The sequence below is a fragment of the Moschus berezovskii genome, chromosome 14 (assembly GCF_049115385.1).
Source record: "Moschus berezovskii isolate FMDL1 chromosome 14, NW_MosBer_1.0, whole genome shotgun sequence".
Classification (NCBI taxonomy): domain Eukaryota; kingdom Metazoa; phylum Chordata; class Mammalia; order Artiodactyla; family Moschidae; genus Moschus; species Moschus berezovskii.
Genome location: NC_142473.1, coordinates 20,590,150 through 20,615,328, shown reverse-complemented (window position 1 = coordinate 20,615,328; position 25,179 = coordinate 20,590,150). Strand labels below are relative to the sequence as shown.

The 25,179-nt window shown below is 38.3% G+C and overlaps 1 protein-coding gene across 2 annotated transcripts in view; it reads right to left on the bottom strand.

Moving 5' to 3' along the window:
• GUCY1A2 (guanylate cyclase 1 soluble subunit alpha 2) overlaps positions 1-25,179 on the bottom strand; it is a 444,325-nt gene that overhangs the window by 27,876 nt on the left and 391,270 nt on the right. The window contains exons 10-11 of one of the 2 annotated variants that reach the window (XM_088843443.1): positions 22,448-22,458; positions 21,470-21,624 (exon numbers count right to left, since the gene is read on the bottom strand). In XM_088843443.1, the coding sequence (XP_088699569.1) occupies positions 21,470-21,624; positions 22,448-22,458 (166 nt within the window). The remainder of the gene's footprint in view (positions 1-21,469; positions 21,625-22,447; positions 22,459-25,179) is intronic. The other variant, XM_055422943.2, reaches the window with a different exon arrangement.

Genomic DNA, 25,179 nt, shown 5'->3' with positions numbered 1-25,179 from the left:
CCCAAGGTGCTCTGAGGTAAAGAATCTGCCTGTCAGTGCAGAAGCTGCAGGAGAGATGTGCTTGAGCCCTGGGTCAGAAGGATTCCCTGGTAGAGGAAATGCAACTCCCTCCAGTATTCTTTCCTGGAGAATCCCATGGGCCGAGGAGCCTGACAGGCTACAGTCCACAGGGTTGCAAAGAATCAGCTAGGACTGGGTGAACTCACACATGCAGCAGCAAAAGATCAGAAAGAGAGATTAAGGTAATAACCCCATTTATCATTGCTTCAAAAAGAATAAGATACCTAGGAATAAAGCTATGTTAAAAAACAAAAATCACTACTCTGAAAACTATAAGATGCTGATAAAATGAATCAGAGATGACATAAGCAGATTTTCTTGGATTAGAAGAATCAATATTTTCAAAATGACTATAGCACCTGATACAATCTATAAACTTAATGAAATCCTTACCCAAACTCCAATGTCTTTTTCCCCAGAACTAGAGGAATTTTTAAAAAATGTTGAAAATAAGACCCTAAATTGTCAAATCAACCCTGAAAAAGAAAAACAAAGTTGCAGGAATCAGACTCTTGAATTCAGACTATACTACAAAGATACAATAACCAAAACAGTATGATACAGCACAAAAATGGAAATATAGATGGATGGAACAGGACAGACATCCCAGAAATAAACTCACTGTTGTGGTAGTTAATCTATAACAAGGGAGGCTAGGATATACAATGGATAAGACAAACTTTCAGTAAATGGTTCTTGGAAAACATAGAAAATTATGAAATTAGAGTATCACCTGACACTGTACAGAAAAATATACTTAAAATGGATTAAAAACCTAAATGTAAAGGAAGATACTATAAAACTCGTAGGGGAAAACATAGATGGAACACTCTTTGACTCTTTGACATAAATTGCAGCAAGATCTTTTCTGATCAAGCTCTGACAGCAGTGGGCTTCCCTGATGGCTCAGATGGTAAAGAATCTGCCTGCAACGTGGGAAACCCAGGTTCAATCCCTGGGTTGGGAAGATCCCCTGGAGAAGGGAAAGGCAATCCACTCCAGTAGTTTTTCCTGGAGAATACCATGGTCAGAGGAGCCTGAGGGGGCTACAGTTCACCAGGTTGGAAAGAGTTGGGCATTGCTGAATGCTTTTCACTGTGAGAGTAATGAAAATAAATAAATAAATAAACAAATGGTACCTCATTGAGCTTAAAAGCTTCTGCACCATAAAGGAAACTGTCAACAAAACAAAAATACAACCTACAAAGTAGGGGAAAATATTTGCAAATGATATGACCAAGAAGGGATTAATCTCCAAAATATGCAAACAGCTCATGCAACTCTATGTCAATAAAACAAACAACCCAAACAAAAAATGGAGAGAAAATCTAAAAAGTTTTTGGATGAAGACATAGAAATGACAAAAAGGCACATGAAGAGATATTTTACATCCCTAATTATCAGAGGAATACAAATCAAAATTATAATGAGTTGTCATCTCGCACCTGTCAGAGTAGCCATCATCAAACAGTCTACAAAGGGCAGAGTCAAGTTGGTACAGTAGGAGGATGAGAAGTTTATATCTCTTCACAATTAAAGCACCTACAATTCACCTGTGGGTGACCTCAGATATCTAAGGGGATGGGAGGAACTCTGCATGACCTAGTACAACATGAGGAGGATGAATATTTGAGATGTGAAAGTTCCAATACTCTTAAGGGGCGGATGGGGGCAGTGAGGGTTTTCCATGCTGGGAGGTGTCCACCCACAGTGCTGGGATCAACAGGGAAAGGGAGAGACCTTCAGAAGACTGGCGAATTGGAGAGGAACACAGTCAGTGTCTCCCCTGCCTGGCCAGGCCCTAGCAACCCTACTGGGGTCCTGTGTGTGAATATCAGCCGTTTGTCCATACAGGTCCTGGGGGCTTGGGAATGATTTGGAGCTGGAAAAATGGAGGCAGGAGAGGACCCAGAACCCCTGAAGGGCAGCAGGAGACTGAGAGTGTTTCCCACACTTAGAGGAGCCACCCTACAGTATGAGAATCAGAGGGGATGGTGAGAGACCTTCAGGGGATCTGAGTTTGGAGGGGAACATGTCCAGTGTCTTCACTGCCTACTTGGCCCCAGCGAGTCTGCTAGGGACCTAGGCCTGAATCTCTACCTTCTGGGGCCCTTTATGGCCATGTGGGTCCTGAGCTTAAGATTTCCTCCTCCAGGGCCTCTTCCAGCTGAGAGGGCAACAGGTCTGAGCCCCATCTCTTTCACTGCCAAACCCTTTTTGGCTTTTATTTATTTATTTATTTTTGCTGTTGTGTTCTGTTTTGCTTTGGTGTTTTTCCTTTCTATTTTTTACAATATTTTTTCCATTTTTCTAATTTTATTTTATTTTTCATTGTAGTTCTGCTCCTTTTTGTTTGTTTCCTTTTCTTTTTAGTCACACTGAGTGGCTTGTGGGATCTTGGTTCCCAGTCTGGGGGTTGAGCCTGAGTTCCTATAGTGGGAGTGCTGAGTCCAAATGGTTGGACTAACATAGAACCTCAGATCCTAGGAAATATTATTCAGTGTGAGCACTCCCTGAAGACCTCACCTCAGCACTGGGACTGACTCTACACAGTTGCCTACAAACTAAATTGTTGAAAATCTTAGGAAAAATACCAGCAAGATAGGAACACAGCCCCAATCATCAAAAGGATTGAATTAAATATATATATGGTACAGACAAAGGAGAAGGTAAAAACTTACAAGACCAAATAAATGAAGAGGAAATAGGTGAGCTGCCTGAAAAATAATTCAGAGTAATGATAGTAAAGATGATCCTAAATCTTGGAAATAGAATGGAGGCATAGACTGAGAAAATATAAGAAAATTTAATAAGAACCTAGAAGAACTAAAGAACAAACAGTAAACAACTACACAGTAACTGAAATGAAAAATACAGTAGAAGGAATCAATAACAGAATAACTGAAGCAGAAGAACAAGTAAGTGACTGGAAAATAAACTGGCAGAAATAACTGCCACAGAGCAGTTAAGCAGATAAGAGAATGATAAGAAATGAGGACAGTCTCAGAGACCACTGGGATAGCACAAAATGCACCAGTGTTTGAATTACAAAGGTCCCAGAAGAAGAGAACAAAAAGGTTGGGTCTGAGAAAACATTTGAAGAGATTATAGATGAAAGCTTCCCTAAGATGGGAAAGCAAAAAACTCACCTAAGTCCAGGAAGTGCAGAGTCCCATGCAAAATCCAAGGAGAAACAACCAAAGAAACATATTAATAAAACTGATAAAAAATTAAGCTCAAAGAAAAAATATTAAAAGCATCAAGGGAAAAGCAACAAATAACATAAAAATGAATCCCCAAAAGGTTAGCAATTTCTCCACAGCAACTCAGAAGGGAGTGGTGTGATATATTCAAAGTGGTGAAAAAGAAAAATCTAGAATCAAGATTACTCCATCCATCTAGGATCTCATTCATATTAGCTTGAATGTAAATGGCTTAAATGCTCTAACTGAAAGACACACTGGCCAAATGGACATAAAAATGAGACCAGTATATATGCTGTCTACATGAGACCTAGTTCAGATTTAGGGATACAAACAGATTGACAGTGAAGAGATGGAAAAGGTATTCCATGCAAGTGGAAATCAAAAGAAAGCTGGAATATCAATACTCATATCAGACAAAATAGATTATGAAAAGAATGCTGTTACAAGAGTCAAAGAAGAAGATATAACAATTACAAATATTTATGCACACAACATAGGAATATATCAATACATAAGGAAAACACTAACAGCCATAAAAGGGGAAATCAAGAGTAACACAATAGTGGGGGACTTCATATCCTACTTACACCAATGGACAGCTCATTCAGACAGAAAATAAATAAGGAAACACCAGCCTTAAATAACACAATAGACCAGATAAACTTAATGGATGTTTACAGGGCAATCAACCCAAAAGTGGCAGAATACATTCTTCTCAAGTGTGCAAAGAACATCCTCCAGGATATATCATATCTTTGGTCAAACATCAAGTGTTGGTAAGTTTAAGAAAACTGTGATCATATCAAATATCATTTCTGACCACAATACTATGAGATTAGAAATCAATTACAAGAAACAGAACTATTAAAAAATAGAAGTACATGGAGGCTAAAAAAATATGCTACTAAGTAACCAAAAATTCACCAAGGATTTCAAAGGGGAAATTAAAAAAATAGAATAAAGTGACAAATAAAACATGATGAACCAAAACTTATGAGACACAAGAAAAGCAGTTCTAAAAGGAAAGTTGATAGCAATTCAATCCTACCTTAAAAAAAAAAATCAAATTAACAAGGCAACCCACTCCAGTACTCTTGCCTGGAAAATGCTATGGACGGAGGAGCCTGGTAGGCTGCAGACCATGGGGTCGCTAGAAGTCGGACATGACTGAGTGACTTCACTTTCACTTTCATGCATTGGAGAAGGAAATGGCAACCCACTCCAGTATTCTAGCCTGGAAAATCCCAGGGACGGGGGAGCCTGGTGGGCTGCCATCTATGGGGTCGCACAGAGTCGGACACGACTGAAGCGACTTAGCAGCAGCAGCAGCAGCAGCAGCAACAACTTTACGCCTAAAGCAACTAGAGTAGAAAAGAACAAAAATAACATCAACAATAATAATAAAAAGCGAAAAAAAAAACACCCCAAAATTAGCAGAAAGAAATAAATCATAAAGATCAGAGTAGAAATAAATGAAATAGAAATGAATAAAAGGATAACAAGACCTAAAATAATAAATATATCTAAAAGTTGGTTTTCAAGAAAATAAAGAAAATTGACAAATAGTAGACAAATCATCAAGAAAAATAGAGAAAAGACTAAAGACAGTTAAATCAGAAATGAAAAAGAAGTTACAACCGACACCACAGAAATATCTAGGATCATAAGAGACTAATACAAGCCAATAAAATGAACAAACCTGAAGAAATGGACACATTCTTAGAAAGTTACAAACTTCTAAGACTGAACCAGGAAGAAATATAAAATATAATAGACCAATTACAAGTAATGAGATTGAAACTCTAATTTAGAGTCTTCCAACAAACTAAAGTCTGAGACCAGATGGCTTCACAGGCAAATCTATCAAATATTTAGAGAAGAGATATCACCTGTCCTTAAACTCATCTATCATCTAAAAAATTGCAGAGGGTGGGTTACTCCCAAACCCATTCTATGAGGCAATGGTCATCCTGATAGGAAAATCAGACAAAGATATAACAAAAAAGAGAAAACTACAGATCAATAACACTGATGAACATAGACACAAAAATCCTCAACAAAATCCTAGGAAATAGAATCCAACAACACATTAAAGGGATCATACACCATGATCAAATGGGATTTATCCAGTGATTCAAGGATTCTTTAACACATGAAAATCAATCAATGTGATACACCATATTAATAAATTAAAGAATAAAACAATATGATCATCTCAATAGATGCAGAAAAAGTCTTGGGCAAAATTCAACACACATTCATGATAAAAACTCTCCAGAAATTAGGAACAGAAGGAACCTACTTCAACATAATAAAGGCCATATATGACAAACCATAGCAAATATCCTCAATGCTGAACAACTGAAAACATTTCTTCTAAGATCAGAAACAAGAGAAAGATGTTCACTCTTGCCACTCTTATTCGACATAAGTTTGGAAGTCCTAGCCACAGCAACCAGAGGAGAAAAAAAGAAATAAAAACAATACAAATTGGAAAAGAACTAAAACTGGTATTGTTTGCAGATGATGTGAAACTATACATAGAATATCTTGAAGACGCCACCAGAAAACTACTAAAGCTAATTGGTAAATTGGCTAAAGTTGCAGGATACAATATTAATGCACAGAAATCTCTTGCATTGCTATACATTAACAACAAAAGATTAGAAAAGGAAATTAAGGAAACAATCTTATTTACTATTGCATCAAAAATAATAAAATACTGAGGAATAAACCTATGAGAGGAGGCAAAAGACCTTTACTAAGAAAACTATAAAACACTGATGAAAGAAATCAAAGACAACACAAAGAGATGAAGAGATAAACTATGCTCTTGGATTGAAAGAGTCAACATTGTAAAAAGGACTATTACTAACCAAAGCAATATACAGATTTTAGTGCAATCTCAATCAAACTACCAATGGCATTTTTTCACAGAATTAGAACAAAAAATTTCACAATTTGAATGGAAACATCAGACCCCAAATAGCCAAAGCAATCTTGAGAAAGAAAACGGAGCTGGAGGAATCAGGCTTCATGACTTTAGGCTATATTACAAAGTTACAGTAATCAAGATTGTACAGTACTGTTACAAAAACAGAAATAGAGATCAATGGTACAGGATGGAAAACTCAGAGGTAAACCCACAGACCTATGCTCATTTAATGTATGACAAAGGAGGCAAGACTATAGAATGGAGAAAAGACAGTCTTTTCAATAAGTAGTGCTGAATTAATTGAACAGGTAAGAATGAAACTGGAACACTTCCTAACACCATACCCAAAAATAAACTCAAAATAAAATAAAGACCTAAATGTAAGACTGGACACTATCAAACTCTAGAGGTAAAGAAAGGAAAAATAATTTTGACATAAATCACAGCAAGATCTTTTTGACCACCTCTTCAGTTCAGTTCAGTTCAGTCGCTTAGTCGTGTCTGACTCTTTGCCACCCCATGAACCACAGCACACCAGGCCTCCCTGTTCATCACCAACTCCCGGAGTTCACTCAAACTCATGTCCATCGAGTTGGTGACACCATCCAGCCATCTCATTCTCTGTCGTCCCCGTCTCCTCCTACCCCAAATCCCTCCTAGCATCAGACTCTTTTCCAGTGAGTCAACTTGTCGCATGAGGTGGCCAAAGTATTGCAGTTTCAGCTTTAGCATCAGTCCTTCCAATGAACACCCAGGATGGATTTCCTCTAGAATGGACTGGTTGGATTTCCTTGCAGTCCAAGGGACTCTCAAGAGTCTTCTCCAGCACCACAGTTCAAAAGCATCAAATCTTTGGCGATCAGCTTTCTTCACAGTCCAACTCTCACATCCATACATGACTACAGGAAAAAACATAGCCTTGACTAGATGGATCTTGGTTGGCAAAGTAATGTCTCTGCTTTTTAATATGCTATCTAGGCTGGTCATAACTTTCCTTCCGAGGAGTAAGCGTCTTTTAATTTCATGGCTGCAATCAGCAACCGCAGTGATTTTGGAGCCCAAAAAATAAAGTCTGACACTGTTTCCACTGTTTCCCCATCTATTTCCCATGAAGTGATGGGACCAGATGCCATGATCTTCGTTTTCTGAATGCTGACCAACTCTTAGAGTAATGAAAAAAACCATGCAAAAGTAAACAAATTGGACCTAATTAAACTTAAAATCTTCTACACACCAAAGGAAACCATAAATAAGATAAAAAGACAGACTTTAGGTATTTTGCAAACAAAATAACTGACAAAGGATTAATCTCCAAAATATACAAACAGCTCATGCAGCTCAATATCAAAACAATAAAAAACCCAGTTAAAAAAATGGGCAGAAGACATAAGTAGATATTTCTACAAAGACGACATATAGATGGTCAGAAGCATGTGAAAAGATATTTGATATCACTAATTATTAGAGAAATGCAAATCAAAACTAAGGAAGTATCATCTCACACCATTTATAATGGTCATAACCAAAAATCTACAAACAGTAGTGCTTCCCTGGTGGTTCAGTGGTAAAGAATTCGCCTGCCAATGCGGGAGACATGGTTTGATCCCTGATCTGGTAAGATCCCACATGCAGCTAAGCCCACGCACTACACTACTGAGACTGTGACCTAGAGCTCAGGAGCCACAACTAAGCCCACGTCTCACAACTTCTGAGGTCCATACATCCTAGAGCCTGTTCTCCACAGCAAGAGAAGCCACCTCAATGAGAAGCCCACAGACTGCAACTAGAGAAAGTCCATGCACAGCAACTAAGACCTAGCACAGACAAAAATAAATTATTTTTAAAAAAGATATTCTGGAAGGGAATCTCTTAGTTTAAAAAAAAAGAAAAAAAAACTACAAATAATAAAAATTGGATTTGAGGGGGAACAAGATGGCGGAGGAATAGGACGCAAGACCACTTTCTCCCCCACAAATTCATCAAAAGAACATTTGAACGCGGAGTAAAGTCCACAAAACAACTTCTGAATGCTGGCAGAGGACATCAGGCACCCAGAAAAGCAGCCCATTGTCTTTGAAAGGAGGTAGGAAAAAACATAAAAGATAAAAAGAGAGACAAAAGAGGTAGGGATGGAGCTCCATCCCAGGAAGGGAGGCGTAAAAAAGAGAGAAGTTTCCAAACACCAGGAAACACTCTCACTGGCGAGTCTGTGGTGAGCCTTGGAACCTAAGAGGGCCACATAACCAGGAGGAAAAAGAAAGAAATAATTAAAACCCACAGATTACCTGCCAAATGGTAACTCCCAGAGGACAAGCAGCACAGACGACTGCATCCGCCATTAGCAAGCGGGGGATGGGCAGGGAGGAGCTGGCTGAACTGCTTAGAGAGAGGACTGGGCTTGAAGGCCCTGAGAGCAATCTGAGAGAACCAACTGGGGATAGCGGGGCAGACTGTGGGATAGCTACCCGCGAAAAGGCAAAAAGCCCTAATCTAAGCCTCCGCCAGTTCCGCTCACAGAACAAAGGACTGAGCAGAGCTGGCTGGCCGTGGATGGCCCATCCCCCACTGAGACAGGCAGGGGAGGGCAGCCAGAGCCGAAAGGGGGCAACCGGGGCCCCAGAGAGGCATACGATACCAAACTGCAGGCAGGCTTCATTGCTAACCAAGAGTTCATGGGTTTCTGAGCGGTCAACATCCATCTGAGAAGGTGCGCCGGCTGTACACCAGAAAACCGAGTGGCAGGGACTAGGGAGGCAATAAGTCATAGCGACCATGCTCGCCAAACACCTGGTCACCTCGGCTGCTCTGGCCGGGGAAGACACAAAACGCAGGACCAACCAAGTCTGCGCCTTTGTGGAGTAACCTAGTACCTGAACCTGAGCCATTCAGACCTGGGAAGTACATACAACCCAGTGCCTGCCTCGGACAATTCCCGGCAGAGCAACCTAGAGCCTGTGCAGTGTAGACTGGGACAGCACATGCTCTGTGAGCGGGGGAAAACCCTGTGTGGCCGAGACACTGCGAGCACTCCCCACAGAAGCCAGAGATATTTGTCTGAAGCGTTCCTCCCTTCCCAGAACAGGACTGAACAACTGAGCCTTAAAAAGTGTCCACCCACCCCCTAGTATCAGGGCGGAATTTAGACACTGTAGAGACCAGCAAACAGAAGCGAAAACAGAGGGAACCACCTTGGAAATGACAGAGAGAAGCCTAGAGGCTACTCCAAGAATAAGATCAAAAACCAGAGGCAAGAGGTTTAAGCCCGAATCCTGAGAACACCGGAGAACTCCTGACTCCAGGGAACATTAATCGATAGGAGCTCATCAAACGCCTCCATACATACACTGAAACCAAGCACCACCCAAGGGTCAACAAGTTCCAGAGCAAGACATACCACGCAAATTCTCCAGCAACACAGGAAAATAGCCATGAGCTTCAATATACAGGCTGCCCAAAGTCACTCCAAACCCACTGACATCTCATAACTCATTACTGGACACTACATTGCACTCCAGAGAGAAGAAATTCAGCTCCACCCACCAGAACACCGACACAAGCTTCCCTAACAAGGGAACCTTGAAAAGTCACCCGTCCAACCCCACACACAGTGAAGAAACTACATAATAAAGAGAACTCCACAAACTGCCAGAAGAGGGAAAGGCCACCCCAAGCACAGCAATATAAGCAAGATGAAGAGGCAGAGAAATACCCAGCAAGTAAAGGAACAGGATAAATGCCCACCAACACACAAAAAAAGAGGAAGAGATAGGCAATCTACCTGATAAAGAATTTCGAATTTTGATGGTGAAAATGATTCAAAATCTTGAAAGCAAAATGGAGTTACAGATAAATAACCTGGAGAAAAGGATTGAGAAGATGCAAGAACGTTTTAATAAGGATTTAGAGGAAATAAAAAAGAGTCAATATACAATGAATAATGCAATAGATGAGATCAGAAACACTCTGGAGGGAACAAACAGTAGAATAATGGAGGCAGAAGACAGGATAAGGGAGCTAGAAGATAGAATTGTAGAAATAAATGAAACAGAGAGGAAAAAAGAAAAAAATTAAAAGAAATGAGGACAATATTAGAGACCTCTGGGACAATGTTAAATGCCCCAACATTCGAATCATATGAGTCACAGAAGAAGAAGAAGACAAAAAGAAAGATCATGAGAGAATACTTGAGGAGATAATAGTTGAAAACTTCCCTAAAATGGGGAAGGAAATAATCACCCAAGTCCAAGAAACCCAGAGAGACCCTAACAGGATAAACCCAAGGTGAAATACTCCAAGAAACATATTAATCAAATTAACAAAGATCAAACACAAAGAACAAATATTAAAAGCAGCAAGGGAAAAGCAACAAACAACACACAACGGGATTGCCATAAGGATAACTGCTGATCTTTCAACAGAAACTCTTCAGCCCAGGAGGGAATGGCAAGACATATTTAAAGTGATGAAAGAAAATAACCTACAGCCCAGATTACTGTACCCAGCAAGGATCTCATTCAAATATGAAGGAGAAATCAAAAGCTTTACAGACAAGCAAAAGCTGAGAGAATTCAGCATCACCAAACCAGCTCTTCAACAAATACTAAAGGATCTTCTCTAGACAGGAAACACAGAAAGGGTATATAAACTCGAACCTGAAACAATAAAGAAAATGGCAATGGGATCATACTTATCAATAAGTACCTTAAACGTAAATGGGTTGAATGCCCCAACCAAAAGACAAAGGCTGGTTGAATGGATACAAAAACAAGAACCCTATATATGTTGTCTACAAGAGACCAACCTCAAAACGAGGGACACATAAAGACTGAAAGTGAAGGGCTGGAAAAAGATACTCCATGCAAATAGAGACCAAAATAAAGGAGGAGTAGCAATACTCATATCAGATAAAATAGACTTTAAAACAAAGGCTGTAAAAAGAGACAAAGAAGGAAACTACATAATGATCAAAGGATCAATCCAAGAAGGAGATATAACAATTATAAATATTTATGCACCTAACATAGGAGCACCGCAATATGTAGGGAATTACTAACAAGTATGAAAGGGGAAATTAACAACAATGCAATAATAGTGGGAGATTTTAATACCCCACTTACATCTATGGATAGATCAACTAAACAGAAAATTAACAAGGAAACACAAACTTTAAATGATACAATAGACCAGTTAGACCTAATAGATCTCTATAGGACATTTCACCCCGAAACAATGAATTTCACCTTTTTCTCAAGTGCACACAGAACCTTGCCTAGGATAGATCACATCCTGGGCCATAAATCTAGCCTTGGTAAATTCAAAAAAACTGAAATCATTCCGAGCATCTTTTCTGACCACAATGCAGTAAGATTAGATCTCAATTACAGGAGAAAAACTATTAAAAATGCCAACATATGGAGGCTGAACAACATGCTGCTGAATAATGAAATAATCATAGAAGAAATCAAAAGAGAAATCAAAATATGCATAGAAATGAATGAAAATGAAAACAAAACAACCCGAAACCTCTGGGACACTGTAAAAGCAGTGCTAAGGGGAAGGCTCATAGCAATACAGGCACACCTCAAGAAACAAGAAAAAAGTCAACTAAATAACCTAACCCTACATCTAAAGAAACTAGAAAAGGAAGAAATGAAGAACCCAAGAGTTAGTAGAAGGAAAGAAATCTAAAAAATTAGGGCAGAAATAAATGCAAAGGAAACAAAAGAGACCATAGCAAAAATCAACAAAGACAAAAGCTGGTTCTTTGAGAGGGTAAATAAAATTGACAAACCACTAGCCAGACTCATCAAGAAACAAAGGGAGAAGAACCAAATCAATAAAATTAGACATGAAAATGGGGAGAGCACAACCGACAACACAGAAATACAAAGGATCATTAGAGAATACTATCAGCAATTATATGGCAATAAAATGGACAACTTGGAAGAAATGGACAAATTCTTAGAAAAGTACAATTTTCCAAAACTGAACCAGGAAGAAATAGAAAATCTTAACAGACCCATCACAAGCATGGAAATAGAAGCTGTAATCAGAAATCTTCCAGCAAACAAAAGCCCAGGTCCAGACGGCTTCCCAGCTGAATTCTAACAAAAATTTAGAGAAGCGCTAACACCTATTCTACTCAAACTCTTCCAGAAAATTGCTGAGGAAGGGAAACTTCCAAACTCATTCTATGAGGCCACCATCACCCTAATCCCAAAACCTGACAAAGAGGCCACAAAAAAGAAAACTACAGGCCAATATCACTGATGAACATAGATGCAAAAATCCTTAGCAAAATTCTAGCAATCAGAATCCAACAACACATTAAGAAGATCATACATCATGACCAAGTGGGCTTTATCCCAGGAATGCAAGGATTCTTCAATATCCACAAATCAATCAACGTAATACACCACATTAACAAACTGAAAAATAAAAATCATATGATTATCTCAATAGATGCAGAGAAAGCCTTTGACAAAATTCAGCATCCATTTATGATAAAAACCCTCCAGAAAGTGGGAAATGAAGGGACATATCTCAACATAATAAAAGCTATATATGACAAACCCACAGCAAACATTATCCTCAATGGTGAAAAACTGAACGCATTTCCCCTAAAGTCAGGAAGAAGACATGGGTGCCCACTCTCACCACTACTATTCAACATAGCTCTGGAAGTATTGGCCACAGCAATCAGAGCATAAAAAGACATAAAGGAATCCAAACTGGAAAAGAAGTAAAACTTTCACTGTTCGCTGATGACATGATCCTCTACACAGAAAACCCTAAAGACTCTACCAGAAAACTACTAGAGCTAATCAATGGATACAGTAAAGTTGCAGGATATAAAATCAACACACAGAAATCCCTTGCATTCCTATACACTAATAATGAGAAAATAGAAAGAGAAATTAAGGAAACTATTCCATTCACTGTTGCAATGAAAAGAATAAAATACTTAGGAATACACCTATCTAAAGAAATAAAAGACTTGTACATAGAAAACTATAAAACACTAGTGAAAGTAATCAAAGAGGACACTAATAGATGGAGAAATATACCATGTTCGTGGATTGGAAGAATAAATATTGCAAAATGAGTATACTATCCAAAGTAATTTATACATTCATTGCAATCCCTATCAAGCTACCAATGATATTTTTCACAGAGCTAGAACAAATAATCTCACAATTTGTATGGAAATACAAAAAACCTCGAATAGCCAAAGCAATCTTGAGGAAGAAGAATGGAACTGGGGGAATCATCCTGCCGGACTTCAGGCTCTACTACAAAGCCACAGTCATCAAGACAGTATGGTACTGGCATAAAGACAGAAATATAGATCAATGGAACAAAGTAGAAATCCCAGAGATAAATCCATGCACTTATGGACACCTTATCTTTGATAAAGGAGGCAAGAATATAAAATGGAGAAAAGACTGTATCTTTAACAAGTGGTGCCGGCCCATTTTTTGATTGGGTCATTTATTTTTCTGGAATTGAGCTAAACAGACCTTTCGCCAAAGAAGACACAAAGATGGCTAACAAACACATGAAAAAATGCTCAACATCCCTCATAATCGGAGAGATGCAAATCAAAACCACAATGAGATACCATTTCACACCAGTCATAATGGCTGCTATCCAAAAGTCTACATGCAATAAATGCTGGAGAGGATATGGAGAGAAGGGAACCCTCTTACATTGTTGGTGGGAATGCAAACTAGTACAGTCACTATGGAGAACAGTGTGGAGATTCCTTAAAAAACTGGAAATAGAACTGCCATATGATCCAGCAATCGCACTCCTGGGCATACACACCCAGGAAACCAGAATTGAAAGAGACACATGTACTCCAATGTTCATTGCAGCACTGTTTATAATAGCCAGGACATGGAAGCAACCTAGATGTCCACCTGCAGACGAATGGATAAGAAAGCTATGGTACATAAACACAATGGAGTATTACGCAGTCATTAAAAAGAATGCATTTGAATCAGTTCTAATGAGGTGGATGAAACTGGAGCCTATTATACAGAGTGAAGTAAACCAGAAAGAAAAACACCAATACAGTATACTAATGCATATATATGAAATTTAGAAAGATGCAAATGATAATCCTGTATACGAGACAGCAAAAGCCACACAGATATATAGAACAGTCTTTGGGACTCTGTGGGAGAGGGTGAGGGTGGGATGATTTGGGAGAACTGCATTGAAACATGTATGTTGTCATACGTGAAACGAATCATCAGTTCAGGGTCGATGCATGTTACAGGATGCTTGGGGCTGGCGTGCGGGGATGACCCAGAGGGAGGATAAAGGGAGGAGGGAGGTGGGAGGGAGGTTCAGGAGGGAGAACTCATGTACACCCGGGCGAATTCATGTCAATGTATGGCAAAACCAACCAATATAATATTGTAAAATAATTTGCCTCCAATAAAAAATAAATAAATTAAAAATTAAAAAAATAAAAATAAAAAATAATAAAATAGAAAGAAAAAAAAAAAACAAGTGGTGCTGGGAAAACTGGTCAGCCACTTGTAAAAGAATGAAACTAGAATACTTCCTAACACCATACACAAAAATAAACTCAAAATGGATTAAAGATCTAAATCTAAGACCAGAAAATATAAAACTCCTAGAGGAGAACATAGGCAAAACACTCTCCCACATAAATCACAGCAGGATACTCCAAGACCCACCTCACAGAATATTGGAAATAAAAGCAAAAGTAAACACATGGGACCTAATTAAAATTAAAATCTTCTGCACAGCAAAGGAAACTATAAGCAAGGTGAAAAGACAGCCTTCAGAATGGGAGAAAATAATAGCAAATGAAACAACTGACAAAGAATTAATCTCCAAAATATACAAGCAGCTCCTGCAGCTCAATTCCAGAAAAATAAACGACCCAATCAATAAATAGGCCAAAGAACTAAACAGACATTTCTCCAAAGAAGACACAAAGATGGCTAACAAACACATGAAAAAATGCTCAACATCCCTCATAATCAGAGAAATGAAAATCAAAGCCACAATGAGATACTATTTCACACCAGTCAGAATGGCTGCTATCCAAAAGTCTACAAGCTTAAATGCTGGAGAGGGTGTGGAGAGAAGGCCACCCTCTTACACTGTTGGTGGGAATGTAAACTAGTACAGCCACTATGGAGAATAGTGTGGAGATTCCTTAAAAAACTGGAAATAGAACTGCCCTATGATCCAGCAATAGCATTCCTGGGCATACACACCGAGGAAACCAGAATTGAAAGAGACACATGTACTCCAATGTTCATTGCAGCACTGTGTATAACAGCCAGGACATGGAAGCAACCTCGATGTCCATCTGCAGACGAATGGATAAGAAAGCTTTGGTACATATACACAATGGAGTATTACTTAGCCATTAAAAAGAATGCATTTGAATCAGTTCTAATGAGGTGGATGAAACTGGAACCTATTATACAGAGTGAAGTAAACCAGAAAGAAAAACACCAGTACAGTATACTAATGCATATATATGGAATTTAGAAAGATGCAAATGATAACCCTGTATACGAGACAGCAAAAGAGACACAGGTGTTTAGCACAGTCTTTGGGACTCTGTGGGAGAGCGTGAGGGTGGGATGATATTGGAGAATGGCATTGAAACTTGTATATTATCATATGTGAAACGAATCACCAGTCCAGATTCGACGCATGATACAGGATGATCGGGGCTGGTACATGGGGATGACCCAGAAGGAGGTTAAGGGGAGAAGGGAGGTGGGAGGGGTGGTTCAAGAAGGGGAACTAATGTACACCCGGGGTGGATTCATTGCAATGTATGACAAAACCAACCAATATAATATTGTAAAATAATTCAGTTCAGTTCATTTCAGTCGCTCAGTTGTGTCCGACTCTCCGCCACCCCATGAATCACAGCACGCCAAGGCTCCCTGTCCATCACCAACTCCCTGAGTTCACTCAAACTCATGTCCACAGAGTCGGTGATGCCATCCAGCCATCTCATTCTCGGTCGTCCCCTTCTCCTCCCGCCCCCGACTTTTCCCAGCATCAGACTCTTTTCCAGTGAGTCAACTCGTCACATGAGGTGGCCAATTAGCCTCCAATGAAAAATAAAACAACAACAACAATAAAACAAAAAACAAACAAAAAAAGAATTTATTTGAAATCTTATTACAAAAAAAAAAACCCAAATAATAAAAATTGGAGAATGTGTGGGAAAAAGGGAACCCTCTTGCATTCTTAGTGGAAATGCAAACTAATATACCCACTACAGCGAACAGATAGAAGTTCCTCAGGAAACTAAAAATAAAACTCCCATATGACCCAGAAATCCAATTCTTGGGCATATATCCTGAGAAAACCACAATGCAAAAAGACATGTGTATAACTATGTTCATTGCAGCACTATTTATAGTAGCCAGGACATGGTAGCAGCCAAAATGGCCATCAACAGAAGATTGGATGAAGCAGATTTGTTACACATATACAATGGGATATTACTCAGCCATTTAAAGGAGAAAAATAGTGCCATTTTCAGAGATGTGGGTATACCTAGAGACTGTCATACAGAAGAAACAAGGCAAAGAGAGAGAAAAAATATCATACATTAATGCATATATCTGGAATCTAGAAAACTAGTATAGATGAACCTATTAGCAGAGCAGGAATCGAGGTGCAGATGTAGAAAACTGACATGTGGATATAGGTGGAGAAGGTGATGGTGAGATAAATTAGGAGATTAAAAGAGACACATATACTTTACCATGTGTAAAATAGAGAGCTAGTGGGAACCTGCTCTGTAGCACAAGGTGCTTAGCTTGGTACTCTGTGATGACCTAGATGAGTGGGTTGGGGAGGGAGTGGGCAGAAGGTCCAAGAAGGATGGGATATATATACCTATAGATGATTCATTTTGTTGTACAGCAGAAACTAGCACAGTATTGTAAAGTAACTATACTCCAATTAAAAGAATTTGTAAAAAAAAAATCTACAAATAATGCTGGAGAGGGTATGGAGAAAAGGGAACCTTCCTACACTGTTGGTGAGAATGTAAATTGGTACAACCATTATGGAGAACAGTATGGAAGTTCCTTACAAAGCTAAAAATATAAATACCATATGACCTATCAATCCCACCCTTGGGCAAATATCCATAGAAAACCATAATCCAAAAGCATACATGCACTCCAACGTTCACTGTAGCAATATTTACAAACAGCCATGTCATTGAAGCAAGCTAAATGTTCATCAACAGAAGAATGAATAAAGATGTGGTACATAAGGTATACTTACATATGGAATCTAGTTTTTAAAAAGATACAAATAGACATTTACAAAACAGAAGCAGGCTTAAAGATATTGAAAACAAACTTACAGTTATCAAATGGAAACATGGGGCATGGGGGAATAAATCAGGAACTTGGGATGAACACAAACACTCTACTATATATAAGATAGATAACCAACAAGACATAGGAAATTCATAACCAACAAGACACAGGAAACTATCAAATATTCTGTGATAACCTAGATGAGAAAGAATCTAAAAAAGAATGAATATATTTATACATATAACTGAATCACTTTGCTGTACATCTGAAACTAGCACAACACTGTAAACCAAGTATATTCCAATAAAATTAAAATGTTAAAAATTAAAAAAAAAAACTTGTCTGAAATTTTCAAAATAACCAGCCAATATTGGACACTTTACAGCATTTAATTCAGGAAGTACAATTGGAAATTTCCAGCTCTTAGGAGCTTAATACTTAGTTTTATTTCACAAATTCCTATTTGCTTTAACTTCAGTTTTATGTTTATATTTCCTCATAGGGAATGTCCCTGAAAAGTCCATCAGGAATTTCACTGTGAGTAAAATGGAAAGGGAAGTATACTCTATACCTGTGGATTCATAAATCACCTATACAGTGTGAAATAGAACAATTATACATAGCTGACGTGTATACATTGGTATGTATAAAACCAACAGAAAGCATACTTAGTCACAAATACATCCATAATCTGAAAACCCAGTCAACTGAGATCATATACTTAAATTTAGTGTTCTAGAAACTTATCAAGAACCAAAGTAAATTGTTTTTGATGGTCTCCAAGGGGGAAAAAAAAGACTTCCCTGCTAGTTCAGTTAGCAAAGAATCTGGCAGCAGTGCAGGAGACTCTGCTCAATTCCTGGGATGGGAAGATCTGCTGAAGGGATAGGCTACCCACTCCAGCATTCTTGGACTTCCCTTGAGGCTCAGCTGGTAAAGAATCCACCTGCAATGCAGGAGACCTGGGCTCAATCCTTGGGTTGGGAAGATCCCCTGAGAAGGGAAAGTCTACCCACTCTGGTATTCTGGCCTGGAGAATCCCATGGACTCTATAGACCATGGGGTCTCAAAGAGTCGGACATGACTGAGCGACTTTCACTTTCACATGAAAATGGGCTTCTCAGGTGGCCCTAGTGGAAAAGAACCCAGCTTCTAATGCAGGAGATATGAAAGACATGGGTTTGATCCCTGGGTTGGGAAGATCCCCTGGAGAAGGGTATGACAACCCACTCCAGTCTTCTTGCCTGGAGAATCCCATGGACAGAGGAGCCTGGCAGGTTACAGTCCATAGGGTGGCAAAGAGTCAGACACGACTGAAGTGACTTAGCACGCAGCATGCAGATAAAAATGCATGTTAACAGTCACTGGTTCAATTGCTCTTCTAAAACATGGAAGATGAGTTGAAACATCAAATAGTTTGGATTCTAGGATCTCAGTAATTAGTGACATTTCCATCAAGGAAATGGGAACGACTACTTCCTTTCAGTCACTGGATTGGTTCCCTTCCTAATCTGTTCTCCTTTTTACAACCTTGGAAATCTTTTTCAAGTACAAATCTGGCCAAGTCACACCTATGCTTATAACTCTTCAATGTCTTTCTTTGCTCTTAGGGTTAGGTTGAAACTTCTTAACATGTATTATAGCTTCAGTTGGTCTGATTTCAGTCTATCTGTTTCTTCATCCTTATTTTAGTCTACCCCTCTTATTCTAATACTGTGTTCAGGGTTTCTTGAGCTCAGTACTAGTCTATTGTAGTAAAGTGTTTACTTTCATACATCTACCTTTTGGTTTGTGGTCTCCTCCATGAAGATGGAGATCATATTTATGCTGTTTATTGTTGTAACATTCGTGCCTATCATAGTGCTTGGAATATTAAATAAAGTATTAGTAGAAATTACAAGATTTGGGACCAGTAGGAAAAAGTATCTTTTACAGTCTACACAGATGGCAGCTCAACGTGTTCATCTATGCTCCATTTATGTTTTTATCAGGGGGAAGTTGTTGGAGGTGGGGCAGATCATAATAGAATAATAGGTTTCAATGCTTGCTCTATTTGAAATGATTCAATTTTTTAGACATTACAGATTACCAAGTATCATTACAAACTTCCACCAATGTGATAAAGATTATGAAAATTTAAAGACAGCACTAAAATATTCAGACTCTGTGTGACTTGTGGGGTTTCCTTTATTGGTGACATGTAAACAAAGCCAGCTACAGCAATGACAGTTAAGCTCAGGGTATGAGCTCCTTGCATGGTTGATCCATTCTTTACACATCATTTTTTAAATAATGGAGTTTCTGTAAATCTACACTGACTTATACAAACAGAAAACATAAATATTAGCTCCATGATGGGAAAAATCATTACCATGGTAAAAGGATATATGTTTGGGGGTTGATCTTCAGGAATTTTCCTTACCCTGTGATCTAGAGCCCAAAGTGCACAGATGTAGAGAAGTTTCAGATCAGCGCTGAAGCTTTTGAAGAGATTTAATATGGAAATCTTTGTGATATCATCTATATTATGCCCAAAATTGTGCCAGAAAAATTGGGAGAAATTGAAAAGAGGCAATACCCTTATATAAATACCCTAAAATGACATGTAGTTCTTAGGAAAAAGTTTCTTGCTTTCATATTTGTAATTTCTTCCCTTTCTCATGTGCTCCTCAGGAATCAGGAAATATTTATCTTTCATCTAAAATAACTTAATTTCCTTTTATATAGATGTGGTATCAAAAGCTTCAAAATATCACCATTTTGTTTCTTATTATAAATCAACATACATTATGTATATATTTAAGCTTTCTGCTCCTGGGGTTTTTGCTGTTGTTGTTAGCCTGAATAAACGTGGTAGCCATGTTAATAAAAAATATCAATGGCACTATTTCTACTTTACAGTTTTAAGAGTGTGATATCTGAGTCATTCAAACCATGGAACTAGTGAAATAGCTTTTACACCAAAGCTTACTTAACATTGGTCCTGCCTTGTGGCTCAGCTAGTAAAGAATCCGCCTGCAATGTGGTAGACCTGGGTTCGATCCCGGGATTGGGAAGATCCCCTAGAGAAGGGAAAGGCTACCCATTCCAGTATTCTGGCCTGGAGAATTCCATGCACCATGCACTGTATAACCCATGGGGTCGCAAAGAGTCAGACACGACTGAGTGACTTGCACACACACACACACACACACACATATTACTTAACATTTAGTCAAAACCAATCAGGAGATATTCATACTGCTTTCTGAGTATAGAGATGCTTATCTTACCAATGCATTTGTTCACTAATTTGATAAATATTTATAGAGGGCTTATTATGTGCTAAACATTTTTTGTAAGTTTTGGAGATATAGTGATGAACAGATTTGGTCTCTGCCCATATGGAGCTTAATATCTAGTGGGTGAGATGACATCTACCAGGCACAAAATAAAGTTGATTTCAGCTGTCAAAATGTGTAGAGTTGTCAGATATGACCTTTAAGATAAAGTTTGAAGTTTTACTCTGTACCCAGTATATATTTAGAGTCCCTATTTATATTCATTATCCAGAAAAATCAAAAGAGACAAATATCTTTTCTATCCTAAGTCAAATGACTTTTATAAACATTGAGAAACATTCAAAGTATTAGAATTTCCAGTGTGATGCAGACTCTTAACATTTTCTCTCCTGTATTTTAAACAGGAATACCTAAGAAGGACAGGGACTGTGGGAAATGACAAACCTGATTTACCTCTCAATCAAGTCAAGTTTTCTGTGTCCTTTCTTAGGGTGCAATTTAAATTTTGTCTCATAATTGCTATCTTTCAGACTGGATGGATCTACTCATTATTATCTTAGAGAATAACAGGATCAAGAAAAAAATAGAGTGTCACAAGTGACAGGCTATTAGCATTAGGCAATGGCAAAGAACACTTACTGGTAAGTGGTTGGGCTGACATTGATGCGTCGAGGGTGACTTCCTGATTCAAATTTGCTTGCCAGAGTGACATTATTTCCAAATAGGCAATATCGTGGCATTCTTACCCCAACAACTCCAGCCAGCACAGAGCCTGAGTGAATGCCTATCCTCATCTAAAAAAGAAAAGAAGAAAGAAAAAGGATATGTTTATGTTTTCATTTGGTATGCAATTATTTTAATGAGAGGTTGTTACTGTTTTTCAGTCGCTCTGTCATTTCCAACTCTTTGTGACCCCATGGACTGCAGTGTGCGTCTTCCCTGTCCTTCAACATCTCCCAGAGTTTGGTCAAACTCATGTCTATTGAGTCAGTGGTGCCATCCAACCATCTCACGCCCTCCTTCCCCTCAATCTTTCCCAGAATCAGGGTCTTTTCCAGTGAGTTGGCCCTTTGCATCAGGTGACCAAAGTATTGGAACTTCAGCTTCAGCATCAGTCCTTCCAATGAATCTGAAAGGGTTGATTTCTTTTAGGATTGACTCGTTTGATCTCCTTCCTGTCCAAGGGACTCTCAAGAGTGCTCACAAGCACTGCAACTTGAAAGCATAAATTCTTTGGTGCTCAGCCTTCTTTATGGTCCAACTTTCGCATCCATATATGACTACTGGAAAAGCCATAGCTTTAACTGTGCAGACCTTTGTCAGCAAAGTGGTATCTCTGCTTTATAGTACACTGTCTAGGTACTGCTGAACTATTAGACTCCTAGCTTCTCAAAGACAGGAACTGGGGGTCTTAGTCATTTTTACCAGCTATATCTGGACTATTATACTATCAGTGAACACAGATGTTGTCGGAAAAAATGAAAAAAATGGTTTATTATAAGAAAAAACACTACATTTAATTTTCTACATGAATCCAGTTGTGTTTCATGTTAAATCAGGTTTATTTGTACCTAATATGCTCTAAATGGTCTCCCTCCAGTTATTCTCATGTAAAACCTTCCTTGTTCCTACATAGCATTAAACACAATTGCAAATTAAATGTTTATATTTCTTTTTATCTGTTCATTTAAAATATTTTCCTCTCTATTTTAGATTTCTATTTCTAAATTTACTAATCTTCTCTTTGTAAAACCTTATCTTTTGCTAATCACATCCAGTGCATTTTTCTTTTTAGATATTGTAATTTTCATTTCTCCACATTCAATTTGAACATTTAAAAAAATCTTTCAGGTATCAAATTAATTTTGGAACATACAGAATCCTAGTAAAATAACTGTTTTAATACTTTTGCTTACTAATTCTAACATAGGCTCCAGTTCTTTTTTTTTTTTTTGTAGTTAATTTATTTTTTATTGGAGGCAAATTATTTTACCATATTATATTGGTTGGTTTTGCCATACATTGATATGAATTTGCCCCGGGTTTACATAAGTTCCCCCTCCTGAACCCCCCTCCCACCTCCCTCCTCCTTTTATCCTCCCTCTGGGTCATCCCCGCATGCCAGCCCCGAGCATCCTATAACATGCATTGACCCTGAACTAGTGATTCATTTCACATATGACAACATACGTGTTTCAATGTCATTCTCCCAAATCATCCCACCCTCACCCTCTCCCATAGAGTCCCAAAGACTGTTCTATACATCTGTGTCTCTTTTGCTGTCTCGTATACAGGGTTATCATTTGCATCTTTCTAAATTCCATATATATGTGTTAGTATACTGTATTGGTGTTTTTCTTTCTGGCTTACTTCACTCTGTATAATAGGCTCCAGTTTCATCCACCTCATTAGAACTGATTCAAATGTATTCTTTTTAATGGCTGAATAATACTCCATTGTGTATATGTACCAAAGCTTTCTTATCCATTCGTCTGCAGATGGACATGTAGGTTGCTTCCATGTCCTGGCTATTATAAACAGTGCTGCAATGAACATTGGAGTACACGTGTCTCTTTCAATTCTGGTTTCCTTGGTGTGTATGCCCAGGAGTGCGATTGCTGGATCATATGGCAGTTCTATTTCCAATTTTTTGAGGAATCTCCATACTGTTCTCCATAGTGGCTGTACTAGTTTGCATTCCCACCAACAGTGTAAGAGGGTTCCTTTCTCTCCACATCCTCTCCAGCATTTATTGCATGTAGACTTTTGTATAATTTGGAGATTAATCCTTTATCAGTTGCTTCATTTGCTATTATTTTCTCCCATTCTGAAGGCTGTCTTTTCACCTTACTTATAGTTTCCTTTGCTGTGCAGAAGCTTTTGATTTTAATTAGGTCCCATTTGTTTATTTTTGCTTTTATTTCCAATATTCTGGGAGGTGGGTCATGGAGGATCCTGCTGTGATTTATGTCGGAGAGTGTTTTGCGTACGTTCTCCTCTAGGAGTCTTATAGTTTCTGGTCTTACATTTAGCTCTCTAATCCATTTTGAGTTTATTTTGGTGTATGGTGTTAGGAAGTGTTCTAGTTTCATTCTTTTACAAGTGGCTGACCAGTTTTCCCAGCACCACTTGTTAAAGAGACTGTCTTTTCTCCATTTTATATTCTTGCCTCCTTTGTCAAAGATGAGGTGACCATAGATGCGTGGATTTGTCTCTGGGCTTTCTATTTTGTTCCATTGATCTATATTTCTGTCTTTATGCCAGTAACATACTGTCTTGATGACTGTGGCTTTGTAGTAGAGCCTGAAGTCCGGCAGGTTAATTCCCCCAGTTCCATTTTTCTTCCTCAAGATTGCTTTGGCTATTCGAGGTTTTTTGTATTTCCATACAAATTGTGAGATTATTTGTTCTAGTTCTGTGAAAAATATCTTTGGTAGCTTGATAGGGATTGCATTGAATGTATAAATTACTTTGGGTAGTATACTCATTTTTACAATATTTATTCTTCCAATCCACGAACATGGTATATTTCTCCATCTATTAGTGTCCTCTTTGATTGCTTTCAGTAGTGTTTTATAGTTTTCTATGTACAAGTCTTTTGTTTCCTTAGGTAGATATATTCCTAAGTATTTAATTCTTTTCGTTGCAACAGTGAATGGAATAGTTTCCTTAATTTCTCTATTTTCTCATTATTAGTGTATAGGAATGCAAGGGATTTCTGTGTGTTGATTTTATATCCTGCAACGTTACTGTAATCATTGATTAGCTCTAGTAGTTTTCTGGTAGAGTCTCTAGGGTTTTCTGTGTAGAGGATCATGTCATCAGCGAACAGTGAAAGTTTTACTTCTTCTTTTCCAATTTGTATTCCTTTTATGTCTTTTCCTGCTCTGATTGCTGTAGCCAAAATTTCCAGAACTATGTTGAATAGTAGTGGTGAGAGTGGGCACCCTTGTCTTGTTCCTGACTTTAGGGGAAATGCTTTCAGTTTTTCACCATTGAGGATAATGTTTGCTGTGGGTTTGTCATATATAGCTTTTATTATGTTGAGGTATGTCCCTTCTATTCCCACTTTCTGGAGGGTTTTTATCATAAATGGATGTTGAATTTTGTCGAAGGCTTTTCTGCATCTATTGAGATAATCAAATCATATGATTTTTATTTTTCAGTTTGTTAATGTGGTGTATTACGTTGACTGATTTGCGGATATTGAAGAATCCTTGCATTCCTGGGATAAAGCCCACTTGGTCATGATGTATGATCTTCTTAATATGCTGTTGGATTCTGATTGCTAGAATTTTGTTAAGGATTTTTGCATCTATGTTCATCAGTGATATTGGCCTGTAGTTTTC